General features: G+C 24.1%; 1 protein-coding gene across 1 annotated transcript in view; it reads right to left on the reverse strand.

Annotated features, from left to right (window-relative positions):
- LOC122512986 (serine/threonine-protein kinase polo-like) overlaps positions 1 to 14,684 on the reverse strand; it is a 43,955-nt gene extending 29,271 nt beyond the window's left edge. Inside the window, exons 1-3 of the mRNA XM_043629195.1 lie at positions 14,100 to 14,684; positions 7,166 to 7,851; positions 4,214 to 4,385 (exon numbers count right to left, since the gene is read on the reverse strand). Coding sequence (XP_043485130.1) covers positions 4,214 to 4,385; positions 7,166 to 7,767 — 774 coding nt within the window. The 5' untranslated portion in view covers positions 7,768 to 7,851; positions 14,100 to 14,684. The remainder of the gene's footprint in view (positions 1 to 4,213; positions 4,386 to 7,165; positions 7,852 to 14,099) is intronic.
- Between the last annotated feature and the right edge of the window lie 6,587 nt (positions 14,685 to 21,271).

Here is a 21,271-nt window from a genome sequence, read left to right on the forward strand (position 1 = left end):
AAATTTAAATTTTTTAATAAAAATTGATTTCATAATGAATTTTAGTTAAAATTTTAGATTATAAATGAATATTAAAAGCATTACGTACATTTTTAGAAATAATTTAATTTTGAAAAGGTTTGAAATCATAATCTTTGAAAATCTAAATTTATCGTACTTTTAACTAACAATTTTGTAGAATTGATTTTTTTCTTGAAATTATTGAAAGTTTTCATTTTCTTATAATAGATTTAATTGAAGAATTTCCGAATAATCGATTTATTATTTATGAAAATAATTGAATTGTTTTGAGTAATTTTACTACTTGTAAAAATAATTGAATTCTTGCGAGGAAGTCTATTAAAGAAGTTTAGAGAAAATAGAAGTTTATTAAAATTTATTTAAATAATTGAATTTCTGAGAAGAATTTTGATATTTATTAAGATAATTGATTTCTTTCTAAGAATTGCTTTAAAATTCTGAAAATAATATTTAATACATATATAGGGGAACATAGTCTAGGTCGGCCACCTTTTTGACTTTTGTTTATAACTTTTTTTTAAAAATGAATTTGGACAATTGAAGTATATGGTTGGAAAGTCCTGTTTAATAGGAACATTTTTTCTGTACAAAGTAAATTGACAGGTTTAAAAATGAAAAAGTTATAAAGATTTAAAAAAAAAAAAATTTGTAGTCCAGGTTGGCCATTACAGTCAAGGTCGGCCATGTTTAAAATTCAAAGGGCATTAATCTTTAAAAAATAAAATAACATGTTTGGAGTTACGGAAAATTGATTCTTTATTGTTTACAGTTTGTAACTTAATGAAATAACAAAATAATAACAATAAACAATATAAAAAAATAAATATAAATAAAAAAAAGTTTTGCACTAAAATATTAATAAAATTAAATAAAAATATTAATAAGATGATCAATTATATTATGAGTTATACAGAATTGCAGTTTTTGCAAATGAAGTAGCTCGTCCTCATCTTTGCGCATTTTAAACACATAGTGGCCGACCTTGACAGTAAGTAACATTACCGAATTGTTGTAACCATAAAGAAATACGTTTCGGGATTCGATTTTTTACTTTGTTTTCCTTTCAACCATGAGTCCCACAAATTTTCTGCATACTTGCTTTCACGATTCAATTTGTTTTTTATCTTTTATTAATGGTTTTTCACATTATGCACAAAACTTTTTTTGAGCTTTTTTTGTACCGACGTCACAGAAAACACAATTTTCGATTTTCCGAAAATGTAATTGAACAAAAAGTTAGGTTTCACTAAGACAAGCTTCGACAAAAATGCGCGTAGGTGGCGCTAGTGAACTTGACAAAAAAACGCGAGTGGCCTACCTAGACAGTAGGCCAACCTTGACTACATTCCCCTACATATTAAAAAATTCAACGAATTTCAGCAGAATTGAAATTAAAATTATATTAAATATTAAAAATAATTAAAATTGTGCAATGATTTTTATTATTTATGAAAATAATGAGATGATTAGTCGCATTTATTCACAAAAAAGTCGAAAAAGACGCACAATCCGAGCCCTGCTCTGATTGTAAAATTTCTAAGGTAAAAAAAATTCAAGAAGAATTCAAGGTTTTTAAGTTTTTTAAAAATGTTTTTTAATTACTAAAAATGAAAATTTTTGTAGTAAATTCTAAAAATTTGTTATTTTTTCAGTATAGTTTGGATGAAATTTCCCGACATTTCCCAGACCTGTGGTAACCCGGTTTTTTATTGTTTCTCATGTAATCTAATTGAAGATTGTTGACTCCTATGTGTGATATGCAGAATTTTTAATAATTTGAGTTAATTTAATTATTTTTGAACAAAGTGTTGAATCTTTTCTGAGAGAATGACCCATAAATAGAATCTAATTTAGATTGGAGTAAAGAAAATTCACTTCTCATGATTTACTTTTATGAATTTAAAATTGAAAGCGTCCAATTTAGGTTCTAAGTCAGTTTTTTTTAGGAGGAATCCAAGATGATGAATGCTAGAAGTTGCGCTCAAACGATGGGAACGAACGCACTGAATATACCCGAAGGGAGAGATGAAAATGAAACGAGTTAGGTTGTGTGGCTGGTGAAGAGAGAAAAAAGGAAAAAGAAAAAAGACGAAAGGTGGGAACGAAGGGAGAGGAAGTGGCCCTTCCGTTCCTAAGCGTAATATTATTTACAGGTAAACATAAAATACAAGTTGTTTGTAAACATTGCAATATCCAATCTATTCAGAATATTATTATAGACTCGAAATATCGAGAATTCGAGATTAATAACAATTGGAAATCTACTTGAAAATAAGTTATGATAACAGGCCTCGGATATATCGACTTTAAGACACAAAAAAGTGGCTTTAGTCGATTAAAAATACAAAAAAAGTCGAAAAAGTCGTTTATTTAATTCAGTGTTGCAACAAAAATTTTATCTTGTAACTGTCATTATTGTTCATGTTTCTTTTCAAAGTTATTATTATTTATAATATTTTTAAAAAATTATAATAAAGAAACTCTTAAAATTAATCTTTTAAAAATATATTTGTAAATAATTTTTTAAAGATAAAAAATTTCAAAAGTTTCCAAACAATTGAATTTTGGTAAAATCTTTTAAAAGTAATTGAAATTTGATAAAATCACTTTAAAACAATTGAATTTTAGTAAAATCATTTAAATATAATTGAAATTTGACAAAATCTTTTCAAATAATTGAATTTTTGAAAAATATTAAATAAACAATCAAATTTTTCAAGAATTTTAATTATAAATATAAATATGATTTTTCCGAAATTTTAAGAAGAATCTAAAGAAGTAAATTTAAAAGAAAATTAATTTACTTTGTTCAAAGACAAGTAAATTTTAAAAAACAAAAAGTTTTGAACGTTCAAATGAACGAAATATTTTTTGTTAAAAATATTTTCATAGTTTATTGATTACAATTAATGTTAAAAACTTAAATTTTACATTTAGAAACTTTATAATTAATTTGTTTAATAGTGACACAAAATGTTGTATTAAAAGTTTAATTTGAAGAAGAAATAAATAAATTTCGTTCATTTGAACGTTCAAAACTTTAAGATCATGAAAATAATATTGAATTTCTCAAAAGAGTTTTTGTAAAACTAAGTGTAATTTTTTGAAGAATTTAAAAAAAAATTTATACATGATGATTGTTTTCTCCAAAATGTTAAAAATAATTCTGAAAAATTTTAATGTTTGTATTATTTTTTGTACGTCTATGTATTTGAATATTCGGAATTATATTTTTGAAAATATTGAAAAAAATTGAATTTTAAAAATTTATAATAAACAAAATTCAAAGAATTACTGTCTTCAAAAAAAAATTTAATATTTTTTAGAAGCTAGTTTTTATTAATTTTCATCTTCATTATCTTTTTCAAATTTTTCATTAAATTTTTTTGAGAATTCAATTATTTTCACAAAATTTGAAATTAAATTTCTGCAAAAGTTGATTTTCAAAAATTTCAATAATAATAATACTTGGAAAAAATAAATTATTTTCAATTAAATTAAAAAAAAATTTATTTTTAAAAATCTTTTGAATTGTATATTTTGAAAATTTCATTAGAAAAATTATACAAAAATAATTTTTAAAAAATTTGTCTATTTTTCCCACTAGATAAATTATACAAAAATAATTTGCAATTTATACTAAAAATGTGGTAATTTGTTGCATAATATTTGTAAGAAAAGTAAAAAAGTTTGCCAATTTTGAAAATAAGTCGAAAAAAGTCGAAAAAGTCATAATATCCGAGGCCTGTGATAATTAAAAAATGATTTGTTTAAATTATTGACATTAAATTCTATGAGCAAGAGAAAATGGAGAGATTCTATTGTATATTGTATTCCCACAGGATTTTCTCAAAGTTTCGTGTGCAATTTAAAGTAAATAATAATAATAAATTCCCAGAATGAAGACTGCTCACATTTTCTCGTGGAATCTTCATGAAGGCAATAAGGCATTATCATTCAACTCGGTAATCTATTAATCTTTCCCTCTAGCAGCGACCGGTGGCAATGGTGGCAATGAAGCGTTTGTTAGAATTTCAAAGAGATAATTTCTTTTTTTAACTTTTTCAAGTTGAGGTGTAAATTTATTTACACATTTACCCTTTTGCTCAGCAGTGAGATGGAAGTTTATTGTCCACGTGTAATATTATGTCGCATAAATGTTAAGTGCCTGATGTTCTATTTATTTGCTCACCTTTCCGAGGAATTGTCCTTTGTGGTACGCATTTCCCTTCTCAACATCGATCACGTAGTTCGACTCTTGCTCCACCGACGAACTGTTCCAAGAGGACGTCGAGGGCGCAACAGTCCCTGGAACCACGCCACGGGACCTGGTCAGCGAACTCTGACTCTTGCCAGTGGTTCCTCTGAAATAGCAAAATTATTATTATTATTATTATTATTATTATTATTATCGTTTCACGGTTTTGCCACGATTTTGTTCATTTTAAATTCCCCGACTTTTCCAGGTTTTCCAGATTAAAAAACGCAATTTTTTCAGGTTTTTGAAAACCATATTTATTTTTTACCAAATTAAATAACTAATAAATTTTTATAAATACGGAACTTTGATATAATATCAAAATTCTGCATTATTATAATATTTATTTATTACTCAATCAGGGTTACCACAAAAATTTAATTTTTCTTTTTCCCTGATTTCCAGACAAAATTTTTACTTTTTCCCTGACTCTAAAAAATATTCTAATTCACACTAAAAATAATTAGATACTCAAAAAAAAAAAAAATGAACCAATACTTTTATTTGTAAATTTCTCTAAAAGTAAAATTATTCGAAAACATCAATAACTTCTTTTTTAAATATAAATATTTAATAATTATTAATTTTTTCAAAGGAATCAAAATTTTCAAAACATTCAAATTCAAACCTTTTGAAATTCAACAACTTTTAAGAATATTATTAGAAAACATGAAGAAATGGAAGACTCGAAGTGATCCATTTCTTCATGATTTATAAACAATTAAAGCTGATCTAGTATAATAAAATCATTATCTTATAATTATTGTATAAGAATATTGTTTCTGAAACTTCTTAAAAATTATTTTCATTATTCCAATTAAATTCTTATTTTTTGTCATTTTTAACTTAAATTCTTCTTTAAATCCATTATTTTTTATAATTTCTGAAAAAATTCTTTGAGAATTTTTAAATACATTTGTTTACAATTGAGCTCCCGCGGGCAATAACTCGATCTGCGCTCGGACGCAAGCGCTTGTACCAGTCGGGGAGCAGTGAGCGCCTCTGCGCCACTCACTGCCACCCGACTGGTATTAGAGAGTGCGTCCGAGCGCAGATCGAGTTATTGCCCGCGGGAGCTCAATTGAAGGGCTACATAAAATAAGGGGACGAACGCGAGGCTTGGAAGGGATACTACCAGTCGGGTAGCAGTGACAAGCCTTGAGCCGCTCGCTGCTACCTGACTGATACCACGCGTTCGTCCCCTTATTATTTTTATGTAGCCCTTCAATTCAATGATTTTAAATATACATAATTTTAATAAAATTCTTTAAAGAAATTCGAATTTTCGAAACAACTTTAATTGAATTTCTCGAAAAAATTTCATTATTTTAAAATATTTCTATAAAATTCTTCATAACAATTTAATTATTTTTTATAAATAGTAAAAACTTTCTAAACAATATTCAATCATTTTTTCAATAGTAAAATCGTTACAAAAATCCAATGATTTTTAAAACAATTTTAATTTAATTCCTCGAATGAATTCAAATATTTTAAAATATTTCCATAAATTTCAATTACGTCCAAAAATTTTAATAAGTTCTTCGAAACAATTTTTATAAATATTAGTAAAATTCTCCGCAAGAATTCAATTATTTTCAATTCACTTTTAATAAAATTCTTCTTCATAAAATTCAAATGCTTTCAAAATTTGCAATTAAAATTATTAAAGAAACTCCATTAGTTTAAAAAAAAAAAATTCAAAGAAATTCTTCAAAAGAATTTAATTAGGATTTTAAAAAAATTTTATTAAAATTCTTTGTGAGAATTCAGTTATTTTCCTAAATAATAAAGTTCTTTAAATAAATTCTATTACCATCAAATTTTTTGATAAAATTCTTTGCAACAATTCGATGATTTTCAAATATATTAATATTAAAATTGAAAATATTTGAAAAGAAAAATTATAAAAAAGTTAATAATAATGCAATTTATTTTGCATTATTTTTGTTTATGAATCACAATTTTTTTAACAAAATTATTATTTTGTTTATTTTTTATGAAAATAATTGAATTCCTTAAAAAAAAATTTATTATTTATAAAAATAATAATTGAATTCCTGTGTTTTTATTATTTATGAAAATAATTAAATGTTTGCATACAATTCTATTAACATTTTTTTAAATAATTGAATTTTTTTGGGACATTTTATTAATATATAGTAGATATTGAAAATCATTGAAATTAGAAAAATGCATTTTATTTTTGAAAATAATTGATAATAGGACAAGAATTTTTTTGACATTTAGGAAAATAATAATTAAACTTTGGAGAAGAATTTTGTTACTTATAAAGATAATTGGGATTTTTACAAAATTTTTTTCAAATTTTGTACATAGTTGAATTTTATAAGAAGAATTTTATTATTTTTTTTTTAAAAAGTTGAATTTTTGCAATTATTTGTAATTTCTCCAAAATTGAATTTTTTTAGTGTTTTCAACAAAAATTTAAATTAGAAAGTTTTCAAATTCTATTATTTTTATAATTGCTAATTTTATTTAAAAAAAGTCAGTAAGAAGTTAGCCGCTCGCGAATCGTTGCTAGTTATTATCTAAAGTTTTAACTGAAATTCATATTTGAATCAATTATTATTAGAAAATTCTACGACAATTCAATTATTATATACAAAAAAAAATAATTTATTGAAGAATTAAATGTTTTTTAAAATTGAACTCTCATTTAAAGAATTTTATCAACAAATTTTTAAATAGGTAATTAAAATTCTTTCGAAGAATTTCAATAAAATTTTTAAGAATAATTTCACTTTTCGAGAAATTAGATTAAAATTGTATTAAAAATAATTCCGACTTTTTCAGATTTTTTCAAGGTTTATAAAATCCCCTGACATTTCCATGCTCTCCAGTTTGGAAGAAATAATTTCTCACCTGGAATTAGCAGGCGTCCTGGAGGAAGAACTAACGGACGTCGTCGAGGGTGGAATGGAGGAAGACGGCGACAGGAATCGTTGTGAAGTCGGAGGCGAAGTGGCCGAGGAAGCAGTCCTCGTGTCCTCTTCCTTGGGCGAGTTGCTCGACGAGGAGCTCGACTTCCGACTGCTCCCCTTGTCGGTAGTCAGCGTCAGCGGATATCCAGGGTGAGACGAGTAGGAATTCTCCGACTCGAGCGGCGCCGACGACCCGTATCCGATGCTGCCGTTGTCGCCGCTGATGGTGCAGCTGCTCTTCAGTCTCTGGCGATGGCTGCCGAGACTCACGCGTTTCCTATCGGGCGTCTGCACCGAGCCTTCCAGGGAGCAGGGGATGGAGGACGCCCCGTGATAGTCGTCCGAAGCGACGGAGCTCGTGTTGCTCGTGGGGTCCGACTCGTCGGTCGCTCGTTCCTCCAGCAAACTTGACTTCAGTCGGCGGGACCCGCGGGAGAGGCTCTTGGACACGTCGTCCATGTAGGCGAAACTATTGCTCAAGCGGGTCGCCGCAACTTGAACGATTTCCACACCCATGGTCGCGAGCACCTCGTCTCGAGACATCGCTCCAGGCTTTTAATCTCGTTCACCTCTTGCCTTGTGTCTATGACCTACTGATACAAGAATATCGGCAGCAGCATTCGGCTTCTGAAAAAACATTTTTCTATTTTCAGTAATTTCAGGTTAAAAAAGGGACTAGAATTTTTCATGTTTCATGATCCAGGCCTCGGATAGACTTTAAGGTGCAAAGAAGTCGATTTAAGGGGAGACCCCACGTTTATTTTGACCCCTTTAAAATAAAATTATTAATCATTTTTAACCTGAAAACATATAAGATGGTCAAAAATATTTCATTTCAATTTTTGAAGAGGTTAGAATTTTTTTCTTTTGACCTATTGCATATTATCGCCAATCCATGCGAGAAGTTGTTTAGAATGGTAAAATATGCATGGAAAAAAATTTTCGTTAAAAAATATTAAAAACTGTAAGAGAAGATCGATTTTTAATATTCAAATCTTTAAATTTTGCCGAAATTTCGGAAGTCCTTTTTTCCAATTTGATGCTCTGAGTCGAAAAAAACAGTTAAAATTGACGATTAGCTCATTTTCATGGTAAAAACTATAAAAATCATGGCTTTTTGCATTTATTTCGGTATATATAAAGTATACCATTTTGAAAAAAATTAAAGATTGAAGGCTTTTCGAAATTTTGGCAAAAGTGAAAGAGTTGAATATTAAAAATTGATCTTCTCTTACAGTTTTTAATATTTTTCAACGAAATTTTTATTCCATGCATATTTTACCATTCTAAACAACTTCTCGCATGGATTTGCAATAATATGCAATAGGTCAAAAGAAAAAATTCTAACCTCTTCAAAAATTAAAATTAAATATTTTTGACCATCTTATATGTTTTCAGGTTAAAAATGACGCAAGAAAAAAAATATTACCTCGTTTAATAATTTTATAATTTAAAGGGGTCAAAATAAAGGTGGGGGTCTCTCCTTAAAATAGAAAAAAAGTCGAAAAAGTCGTTTATTTAATTCAGTGTCATCACCAAAATTTTATTTTTTACTCTCTTCTGATCATTCACTAATTTCTAAATTTAATTATTTAAAACTTGAATAATTTCGTTAAATAAATATTTAAATACTTCTTGTTTGTTTTTATACGGGAATAAAATATAAAAAATTTCTATTTAAAACCTTCTGAAATTTAGTAAGTTCTAAAAATTACAACTTTAACTCTCTTAAAATTCAATTATTATCTACAATTTTTAATCAAACTTCTTCTCGAAATCAATTATTTTTCAATAATTTTCCGAAAGTTCTTAGAGAATTCAATTATTTAAATACAACTTAGAATGTTTTCAGGACCTTCATTTTTGTCAAATAAATCTGTTTATATTGTTACCTTAAGGCCACAATATAAACAGATTTATTATTTAAATACAAAAATTCAGTTCTTTATAATGATTCTAACCGTCCATGTTTTTTAAGTTATTAATTAATTTTCAAAAAATTATAATAAAGAAATTCTTAAAATTAATTTTTCAAAAATATTTTTAAAATAATTTATGAAAGATAATAGTTTTTCAATTATATATAGAATTGAAAAATTTCTAAACAATTGCAATTTGGTAAATTCTATTCAAAAAATAATTGAATTTTTAAAGAATTTTATAATTATTAATATAAACGCGATTTTTTCAAAATTTTAATAAATTTAAAAAAGTTAAAAATAATTGTAAAAAATTTTAATGTTATTATTTTTTGTATGTATTTGAATTTTTGGAAATTTGTATTTGAAAATATTAAAAATAATTGAATTTTAAAAAATTAGAATGCAAAAAATTCTAAGAATTACTTTTTTCAAAAATATTTTAATCTAATTTTTATGAAGCTAATTTTCATTATATACCATTTTTAAATTTTTACACTTGAAGATTTTTCATTAAAATTTTTGAGAAATCAATTATTTTCAAAATTTACAATTAAAATTCTTTTAAAGTTTATTTTCAAAAATTTTTATCAAATACTTTGAAAAAAATAAATTATTTTCAATTTAATTTTACAAAATTTCAATTATTGAAACTCTTTTTTATTGTAAATTTTGGAAAATTTATTTAGTATTTTATATTTATAAAAATAGTTGAATTGTTTCGAAGGATTTATTAAGATTTTTGAAAATAATTGAATTTATTCGAAATATATTAAAATTTTTTTTTGAAATTAAAATTCTTTAAAAGTATATTTTGTTTTTATGAATAATTAAATTCTTTTGACAAGTTTCTTTAAATGTTTTTTTAAATAATGTTTTTGTTTTTTTAATAAAATTTTTAAGAATAATTACATTTTTCGAGGAATTTGATTAAAATTGTATTAAAAATAATTGAAATTCTGCATTGAATTTTACTATTTATGAAAATAATTGAATATATTGCGAAGAAATTTTTGAAAATAAAATTATAATTACGGTGACCAACTTCCCTTGATTATTTTCGAAAAATTTAAATATAAAATTCTTTAAAAAAAGTTAATTATTTTTAATAGAATGTAAAGAAATTTTAATTATTTCAAAATTTTTTAATTATTTGTTTATAAAAATTCAATTATCTTGAAACAACAGAATTGAAAAATTTAAAAAATCTTATATTTTTCAGAATTTTCAAAAAAAAACTTTGCGAAAATTCAATATTTTAATAAACAAATTTAAGTGTGTATCTTTTTTAAAAATAACTAATAAAAATTTAATAATTAATCTTCGCACTAATAAGAAACATGAATACATTAGAATGTGACTCTTTATAAAATTCAATTATTTATCAATTATTAAATTAAAATACTTTGAAAATTCGATTTGTTAAAAAGTTTTTAATGAAATTCTTTAATAAATTTTATTATTTTACAAATTTCTAAGTAGGTAATTACCTACAGTTCTTTTGACGAATTTTAATAACATTTTTAAGAATAATTTCATTTTTCGAGAAATTAGATTAAAATTTTATTAAAAATACTTCATTGAATCTCTGTAAAAATTTGATTGAATTGAGAAGACTTTTTGAAAATAATTAAATTCCGTAGAGAAATTTCATTGAAAAATTGAAAATAATTAAAATCTGATGAAAAATAGTATTAAATTTTTTTTATGTAATTAAATTCCTGTGAAAAATTTTATTTTTGCAAAGATTTGAATTCTTAGGAAGAACTTTATTAAAATTTCTTAAATAACTGAATTACTTCGAATAATTTTATTTTTTACGAAAATAATTGTATTCTATGATCAATTTTATTATAATTTTTTTAATTTATAAAGCATTTTATCAAAATTTTTTTAAAATTGAATTTTTAAAAGAATTTTATTTAAATTTTTCGAAATAATTAAATTTCTCAGAACTATTTTTTTAATTCTCTATATTGTATTTGAATTCTTTCGAGAAACTTCATTAAAAAATTTTAAATAATTGAATACGTGTGAAGAAATTTATAAAAAATTGGTAAGTAATTGAATTCCAGTGAAATTTTTATTAAATTTTTTGTTTAAATAATTGAATTCTTTTGGAAAATTTTATTCAAATAATAGATATTAAAAAGAATTGAAATGAGGAAAATTTTTGAAAATAATTGAAATTTGAAAAAAAAATTTATTAGGTATTTATAAAGATAATTGGAATTTTGATGAGAATTTTATAAAACTTTTGACCATAATTGAATTTCTGCCAAGAATTTTATTACTTTTGAAAATAATTGGATTTTTTCAAGAAATTTAAATAAAAATTTATTATCAATAATACTTAAATTCTTATAAATAAATTATAGAAAGGCTTTTTAATATAATTGAATTTCTTTGATGAATTTTAATAAAATTTTTAAGAATAATAATGAAATTTTTTGAGAAATTCCGCATTAAAATTTGTATTAAAAATAATTGAAATTTTGCGATGAGTTTTATTTATTTATGAACATAATTGAAAACCTATAAAGTTTTTTTATTATTTATAAAATTAATTGACTCTGTAAAAAATTTGATTATTTATGAAAATAATTGAATTATGGCGCAGAAATTTAATACAAATTTGTAAATAATAGAAACGCAACTCTTTTAAAATTGAATTAATCTTGAAATATTTAAGAAAAATTAGATTTCAAGAATAAGCTCGAAATAACTTTAGAAAACAATAATTTGCCAGGATTCCGATCAAAATTCCCTGAGATTTCCAGGTTGTGTGGGAACTCTGAACTTGTTATTTTCTTCCGTCATTTTCCTGAACAGTAAAATTCGCATAATTTATGACAAACTAAATCCACGGACAGTAAAATACACAAATTCATTGCTTATAAAATTCAGATAAAATTCCAAGAAAATGAAATCAATTGGATAATAAAATTCAAAGACAATAAAAGTCTAAATGAAAACAATAAAATTCTCTTGTAAATTCTAGCAAAACGGATAAAATATTATGAATGAGGCATGATAATGATATTCGAAGAAGTCAGTGATTCACCGTTAGAAAATAATTGAATCTCTGCGAATAATGATTGTTTTGGGCGCTTCACCTAAACATATTGCCATAGATTTCATTTTGCTAAAAATCTTGGTTGTACGTTCAACGTTGGAAGTAAATTTCACTACGTTCAAAGAACATATTTGTAAAGTAGTAAAATTCACTTCGAATGTAGCAAAATTTACTCCGAAAGTAGTAAACGTTACCAAAAATGCGCAGCAGTTTCTGACAATTTAGGTTTTACTATGAAAGTATAGTAAAAGTTACTTTATATTTTTCTCCGTGCACCTAAACATTATTCTCAGTAAAATTTCAAATAATAATAAAATAAAGAAGACAAAATCCTTCAAATAGAAAATGAACAGTCATAATTAATTCTTTGAAAAATGTCAATTACGAATAACTCGACAATCTCTTTTCTATATTATGTTATCCCTAAAGAGAATGTATCCTAAAGCGGAAATAATTATTGCTTCTTACTCCTGACTTGATTTGAGACCATTATACAGGTTTCAATAGTTTTTCACAATTACTGTCGAGTATTTCTAAACAATAGTGAAAATTTAAATTCATTAGAATTACTACAATATATTTATAAAATAAGATTAATAAATTCTTCATCCTTTCTTTGGCCCTTGTGAAAGTAAAAAAAAATTACACATCAAATTTTATCAACTAAAATTTAATTATTAATCAGTAATCACACAGATTCAAAACGTAGTTTTATATTTCAACGGAAAATATGTGAGAATTCTTTATGCTTAACTCTGGAAACAAAGAGCTTTGTAAAAAATAAATATTTCTCAAATATTAACAATTTAAATATATACTTTTTATTCAAGTTAGAGAAAAAGAAGCAGTCACAGCAAAGTTTCCCATTTTCTAAAAATCAACATTTATTATTGAATGTAAGTCTTATTTTTTCGAGTGTAAATTATTTACTCTTTGAAATAAATCATACATTTAATTGTATGAATTAATAATCATGTAAAAGTAATAATTAATTCCCTTAATAAAAAGTCCATAAAAACAGTCGAATCACATTTGCAATGAGATAGAAGCAAGTATGAGATTTTTTTTACAAAAATATTTTAATTTTAGTGTCGGGGGACTTGTTTGTAGTTTATGATATCCGTTAAAGCCGGTTTTATGTGCTTGAACGGTCAACTACTGATAAATTTTACTCATCAACAAAAGGAATAAACAGCAATCATTAAACAGTTAGTCGATAAACGCTTGCATCTAGAAATGGTGGCATAAACCCTTTCATTTCAAACTTAAAACTGTTGAAAAGAAAACAAATCGATTATTCCATTTTCAGCAATATTGTTAATTTGTTATTTCAATAGTTGTTATAAATTTATCATAAGTTTTATAGTTTGAAAATAAAATGACAGCAAGCGTGAAGGAATTGAAGTAAACTTGGATTCACGAACGTCCTCTAAATCCTAAAGTTGAAATTAATCCAACATTTCTCCTTTGGGCGTCCAAAGTTTAATAAAAGAATACATGACCATGATCTAGATACAAGATTATCAATCATTAGCACAATTGTTGAAAATGGGCACTTTCACCATAACATTTATGTGTTGCACGAAAGAGACCCAGATTCAAATAATTGAGATAATCTTTCGATCACGTAACAATGTGAATTCAATAATGATGAAGAGCAATTAGTACCGTATATTAATTTTAATCATTTTTTCCCCAAAATTAAATTATCTACATGAATAATGAAAAAGTTGACATTGAAATTTAGGAAGAAGTAATTTTTCCCTAAGCATTAATTGCTGAGAGTGTTCTTTAAACATCTGACTCCATTTCTCGCGACTCGTTCATCCTTGCACACACGAGCAAATGCACTTGAAAGGATTCAATTGAAAGCCTATTACCTGTCATTTCTGCGGGTATTTCCGATCCACACTTCCTCTCAGCACTCGATAGAGTTGCAAATATGATATTTCCTCTCTCGCTGGAATTTCACAGTTTCCGTAGCATCCTTGTCGAGAATTAACACGACACGAAGTCACGAATCAGTTGTTTCTGCAGCGATGCGAGCAGAAATCAAGTATGATCCAATAGTCGGTGAAAAGACGAATGCAACCAATGCAACATATCATAGTAATAATGGATATTGAAAATTACAGGGGACGAGCTGGCGTCGGACAACAACCCCGAAACACGTGCACTCGGATCGCTCGATAAGGGCAGGACCAGGGTCTGCTCCGAAAGATGAGGCAGATGAGGAAGAACAGAGAAAAACCAGTTTCATTTAACCCTGGCCGAGACACTGACGGATTCACTCACACCGATCGTAGGGCAGGTAAAAAAAGAAAACCCTGAGACAGAGAGAGGGATGTTAATAATAAACCCAAGTGAGCGAGCGACCGTACGAACTGCTCTTCTCTCGCCTCTCCCCGTTTTGTCGGCAACCCTCGTTTGCTGCCTGCACCGAGCCTACTGTTGCTAGTGTTGCTGTGAAGTTGAGAGATCTTTGTGGAGAACCTGCGCGAACGTGAAGAGAGACCAGCCAGTGCCGGAACTCTCGAGCTGGGAACCTCCATAAAAAACAGACCTACGCAAAGAAAATATAATTCTGTCCTATTTCAGTATTTCAATGAAAGAGGTCTTCACTTATATTATTTCTGCTTTTCTTTTAAATCTTTATTTCACTATACTGAAATTATTGGTATCAATATTTTCAATTTATAAACTGTGATATAAAATCGTTTTTATTAAAATTACCTTTTTCTAACACACGCACCAAAAGTACATCATTTCTAACCTGTATAGAGGTCAAAAACCTGTCCAGGTCGAAAAATGAATTTTCTCGAAACTTTGCCAAAATGTTACTATTATTACTAAAAGTGGAAATATGAATTATTATTGAATTTGATAAAATATATTTGGAGTTACGGAGTTTCAAAATTTTGACTTTTTTGAAAATATTGTTAATAAATATAGATAAATGATTGATAAGTAAAATTAATCAAATCAAAAGTGTGTGAACTCGTCATGTAAAAATCAGAGTGGGACCTTGAAAACAAATTTCGTTTGACTGATCTATACATTATTATGCAAATTATTCTCCTTTTTATTTATAAAAAATACTAGAAAATTGTTAATTGTTAAAAAATTTTTATTAAGAATTAGAAAATATACCCATTTTATGCATGATTTTTATTTCTCAATAACATAATATTGTTTACAAACTCATTTATTTTTCTTTTGGGAAAAAAAACATTTATGATATTTCCGTTTCTTAGTATTTTTGCGCAGAAAATTCTCAATTTTCATAAGGAAATAATTGTCATCAATTCTATATATATTTCTTAATTTCAATTCTTTTATTAAAATTCAAAGTTTTTTAAAAATAAAGAAAAAAAATGTTTATAAATTATATTTGTCAATTTGAAAATTTAATTGAAAATGAAACTGAAAATTTTTGAATTTTTAGAAAATAAAAGAAAAACAATTATTGAAAAAAATGTTCTGTTAAATTTATTTACGTAAATATCTTTAATTATTGTAAAATTATTCGATGACAATAATTTCTTTTTTAAATATTTAAAATATTTAATTATTATTATTTCTTCATAGAAATTAAGATTTTCAAAAATTTCAAATTCAAACCTTTTTGAAATTAATCAACTTTAAAAATATTGTTATAAAACATAAAGATAACGATCACTCCTAGTCTTCGACTCGGAGTGATCGATTTTTTTATGTTTTATAATAATTAAAGAGGATCGAGTGTTAAAATCATTATTTTATATTATAAGAATATTGGTATTGTAACTTCTTAAAAATTATTTTCATATTCTATTATATTATCAAAAATTTAAACTAAAATTTATTTTCAAATCAACTTTTATTAGAAAATTCTACGATGAGAATTCAATTTATTATTTAAATACGAAAGTAAATTATTTATTAAATAATTAATTCTTATAAAGAATTTTATTAACAAATTTTTAAATAATTGAATTCTTTTGACGAATTTAAATAAATTTTTTTAGAATAGTTACATTTTTCAAGGAATTTGATTAAAATTATTGTATTAAAAATAATTGAAATTCTGCGATAAGTTTTATTATTTCTGAAAATAATAATTGAATTATTAAGAAGAAACTTATAAAAAATTTATTAATAATTGAATTCCTGTGAAATTTGTATTATTTATAAAAATAATTAAATGTTTGCGTACAATTATATTAAAATTGTTTTTAAATAATTAAATTCTATTGGGTAATTTTATTAAAATAGTAGAAATTGAAAATCATTAAAATGAGGAAAATTTTTGAAAATAATTGAATTTTGAAAAAGAATTTTTTTATTTATAAAGATAATAATTAGGATTTTGTCGAGATTTTTTTGTAAATTTTGAACATAATTGAATTTTGTGATAAGAATTTTATTACTTTTGAAATAGTACATATAATAGAATTTTTGCAATCATATTTGTAACTTCTTCAATTTTCAATTTTTTTAGTGTTTTAACTAAAATTCTTCTATAAATCCATTATTTTTAATAATTAATTAAATATATATTGACTAATTTAACTAATTTTAGAAGATTTTGAATTATTCTAATTCTAATTATTAGAATTTTTCAAAAATTTAAGTTTTTTAAAATTTCTAATTAAATTCATTGAAAATTGAAATTTTCTAAAATTTCAAATTAAATAACCGTTTAAAGTTCACTTATTTATGAAAATTATAAACGCAACTCTTTTAAAATTGAATTATTTTAAAATATTCAAGTAAAGTTATTCATTAAATAATTTATTTATTTTATGATAGTTGTTCAAGATTTAAGTTATTTAAACAGAAATTTTTGTTAGAAATTGAAAAAATTGAAGGTTTTGTGTTGAAAATAAAGTTTTTACTCAATTAAATTGTTCATATATACATTTTTTTAAATAGAAAAATAACGAATTAGATTGACTTTTAAATTTGTTTCAATGGCCTATTACATACCTATATATTTAATATTACACAATACAGAAAATATTTTTCATTTCATAGTTTAAAAATAATTCTATTAGAAATATAATTCAAATAACGTAACGAAGAAAACTTTGGGGGTCTGCATACAAAAATAAATCTTGAAAACGGTGAAAATCTAAATTTAAAAAGGGAGAAAGAAAAGTATTATATATATATATATATATATATATTTATATAATAAACAATTTTCATTAATTAGACCAGGATTACCACAAGTCAGGGAAAAAATTTGTTGTCAGTAGGGAAATTTTTTAAATTGAATAAAATCGATAAAATCAAACATGCACTTTTTTAACTCTTAACATTTTGAAAAATTCTTATTTTATGGGACGAATGATTATTTCTCACCTTATATGTATAGTTCAAATGTTCACTGTTTTCAGGTTTACAAGGTCGAATTTAATAAAAAAAATTTAATTAAAAACCACTAGAGATTTCGAGAATTAAAAATTCTAAAACTTCAGAATTGAACTAAATAGAAACACAATTAAATAGAAATAATGGCAATTAAATATAGAAATTCTATTAATAAAAAATTTGGGTTAATATAAATTTTATTGAACAAAAAATCCGTTATTTTGATATTCAGATTTAGAAAAATTCTCTTCAATATAAATTCTGTTAATACTATAAAATTATTGGTTAAAAATGATCTGATTCGAATAAATATTTATATTTGATAATAGACAAGTAATTGGTTATATGTGGATGAAACAATTTTTTTCACAAATCGTGTGTAATAAACAAACTCGTAAGAAGTAATAAGTTGATGACAAACCGAGAATTATGTTTCCCATATATGTAATTCAAATACAATAATAATTATTTAATCTAAAACTACATTTTCTCCATATTTCATACATACATATAATATAATATTATGATGTAAGAAATTTTTTTTGCAAAACTATGTTTTAGTGCATCATTATTATCGTGCTTGGATTCACATGTGCTCGGGCATTTAATTTGGCTTCCACAGTATAATGACGAAAGAAAGCGTAAATTTTATGTTTCTATACATAATTCTATCATGTGTTCAGTATTATTTCAAATGTAAAATAGTTTCGATATACATATTGAGAAAATTGTATAGTTGTTTTTATGAAAAAATAACTATAATTTATTGGGAAATGAAATAGAATTTTAGAAAATAAAGAAATGATGCATGTTAGGTATTAAATAAAATAAATAAAATAAATGTTTTTAATTAAACTGATCTTTCTTTTTTGCAAAGTTGCAATCTTTGCGCTTATCTTCTTTTCCCTTCACTTCACCATATCTCGCCATATACCGTCGTCGTCGTCGTCAAACAGGGAGAAGACGCACCAACTGCACTCTTTCAACAATCGAATGCCCCCTATGCACCTAAATATAGGCCTAGGAAAGAAAACCTGTTAACGTCCCTGTTTACTTAGGAAAAAGCAGTGACTACTGCTAAAATATAAGCAGAATGTAATTACTGAATAATTTACAACATTGCGGATGGAAAATTCAATTCTATTTTCTTCCATTTCAAGGGGAAATGCCAACTTGATTTATATTTCTATTTTAAGGTGCTTCATCCAACAGAGTGCAGACCTCTAGAAAAATAATTAATTTACATTTCAATAATTCAAATATTATTATATTATTAACAGCATTTTTTAAAGAAATAAAAATATTTTCAAGAAAAGAAATTGACAATCAACAAATTTATTTATAAACCCAATTTATATGGATGATTCTCCAGAAAGATTCATTTTTATTAGATGGAATAAAACGTTGAATCATATTAAGCTGCTCTGAAATATTTAACATTTCTGTATATATATGTACCTTGATCATGCAGTATTATCACTATATGTATCAAGAAAGACTTTTTCTTTTAAAGTTTAAAAAACAAGAGGTTAAAAGTTTTAACAGGTGTTTTTTCAAAATATAAGACAACTCTATATCATTCTAATTCAAAAATTAATAAAAAGAAATAAGTTTTTTCGATTTACAAATATAAACTTTTCAAAATTAACAAATGGTTTCAGTTTATCAATTTCCCTGACAATTTACTGACATTAAAATAACTTTCCCTAACAAAATTCTTTTTATAAAGGGAAATATTAATGTTTACGGAAAATGAGTAAAATTTATGAACTTTAATAATTTCTAAAAATTACAATTATAACCCTTCCTGAATTTAATTATTTTCTACAATTTTCAACAAAACTTCATGTCTGAATCAATTAATTTAAATAATTTTCCAAAAGTTCTTCTAGAATTCAATTATTTTAATAGAAAAACTCAATTATTTATAATAATTCTACTAACTCTCCATAGTTTTTTCTTTAGTTATTAAGATATAATATTTTAAAAAAATTATATAATATTAAAATTTGGTAAAATCTTTTAAAAATAATTGGATTTTTGAAAAATATAAATAAAAATGATCAAATTTTTGAAGAATTTTAATTATAAATAGGACCATGATTTCTCAAAAGTCAAAAATTTTAATAAGTCCAAGAAAATAATTGAATCTTAAATAAAATTATTACAAAACAATTCTAATAATTAGTTTTTAAAAATATTTTATTAATGTAATTTTTCGAAAATAATTGTATTTACTTAAAAGAATTTTTGTATAATTTAAAAAACTAATGAATTTTTTGATAAATTTTAATTAAAAATTTTGAACATTATTGTATTCTCCAAAATGTTAAAAATAATTCTAAAATGTTATTATTTTTGGAAATATGTAATTATTGAAAATATTAAACATATTGAATTTTAAAAAAATTAGAAGCTTATTTTCGCATTTTTAAATGTATACCTACCTTTAAAGATTTTTCATTAAAATTTTTGATAACTCAATTATTTTCAAAATTTGCAATTAAAATTCTTCAAAAGTTGATTTTCAAAAATTGTAACAAAGTACTTGAAATAAATAATTTTCAATTAAATTTTACAAAATTTCAACTATTCTAATACAATTTTTGAAAGATTTGTTAATAGTTATTTTTCGCATTATAAAAATCAAAATAAGTTGCAATTTTTTACTAAAAATTGTGGTATTTTGTTGTAATGTTTGGAATAAAAGTCGAAAAAGATTATTATGTTTTAATTATTTTTATTTTATAATTAATTCAAAATTGAAATGACAAATAGAAATCATCAGATTTTTTTTACTTCTTTTCATTAAAAGACTAAAATTTTGTTAAATATTATGTTTTGTCAAATTGAAATTATTTTTGTTCTTTACTTCTAAAAAAAATTAGAAAATTATTAAACAACTGTGATTAAGAAATAGAAAATTTAGTTATTTTGCATTCTTTTTGTTTATGAATCACAATTTTTTTAACAAATTTATTATTTTGTTTTAGTAAAAGAAGAAAAATATTTGCACAATTCCTATTTTTAATCTTATTTTTGGAACAGGATTTTCCACAGGAATTAAAACATTCAAAAATTTCAAATTCAAACCTTTTTTAAATTAAACAACTTATAAAAGTATTTGTTATAAAACATGAAGAAAGCGATCGATTTATATTATAATTTCGATTTATATTATAAGAATATTGTTACTGTAACTTCATCAAAATTATTTTCATCATTTTAATTCAATTATTATTTTCTAGAATTTAAAATTATTTTTTATGAAAATAATAATTGAATTCCTTAAAAAAAATTTATTATTTATGAAAATAATCGAATTCCTGTGAAATTTTTATTATTTATGAAAATAATTAAATGTTTGCATACAGTTTTATTAAAAATTTTTTTAAATAATTGAATTCTTTTTGGGAAACTTTAATAAAATAGTAGATATGGAAAATCATTGAAATTAGAAAATTTTTTGAAAATAATTGAAATTAGGGCAAGAATTTTGTTATTTATAAAGATAATTGGGCTTTTTACGGGAATTTTTTTTTCAAATTTTGAACATAGTTGAATTGTATAAGAGGAATTTTATTTTATTTTTTTGAAAATAATTGAATTTCTGCAATTATTTGTCATTTCTCCAAAATTGAATCGCGCAGTCGTCCGCGGAAATTGTGCATTACTTGCGTTTTTGTTCCTTTTTCTT

The sequence above is a fragment of the Leptopilina heterotoma genome, unplaced genomic scaffold (assembly GCF_015476425.1).
Source record: "Leptopilina heterotoma isolate Lh14 unplaced genomic scaffold, ASM1547642v1 Lhet_130, whole genome shotgun sequence".
In the NCBI taxonomy this organism is placed as follows: Eukaryota; Metazoa; Arthropoda; class Insecta; order Hymenoptera; family Figitidae; genus Leptopilina; species Leptopilina heterotoma.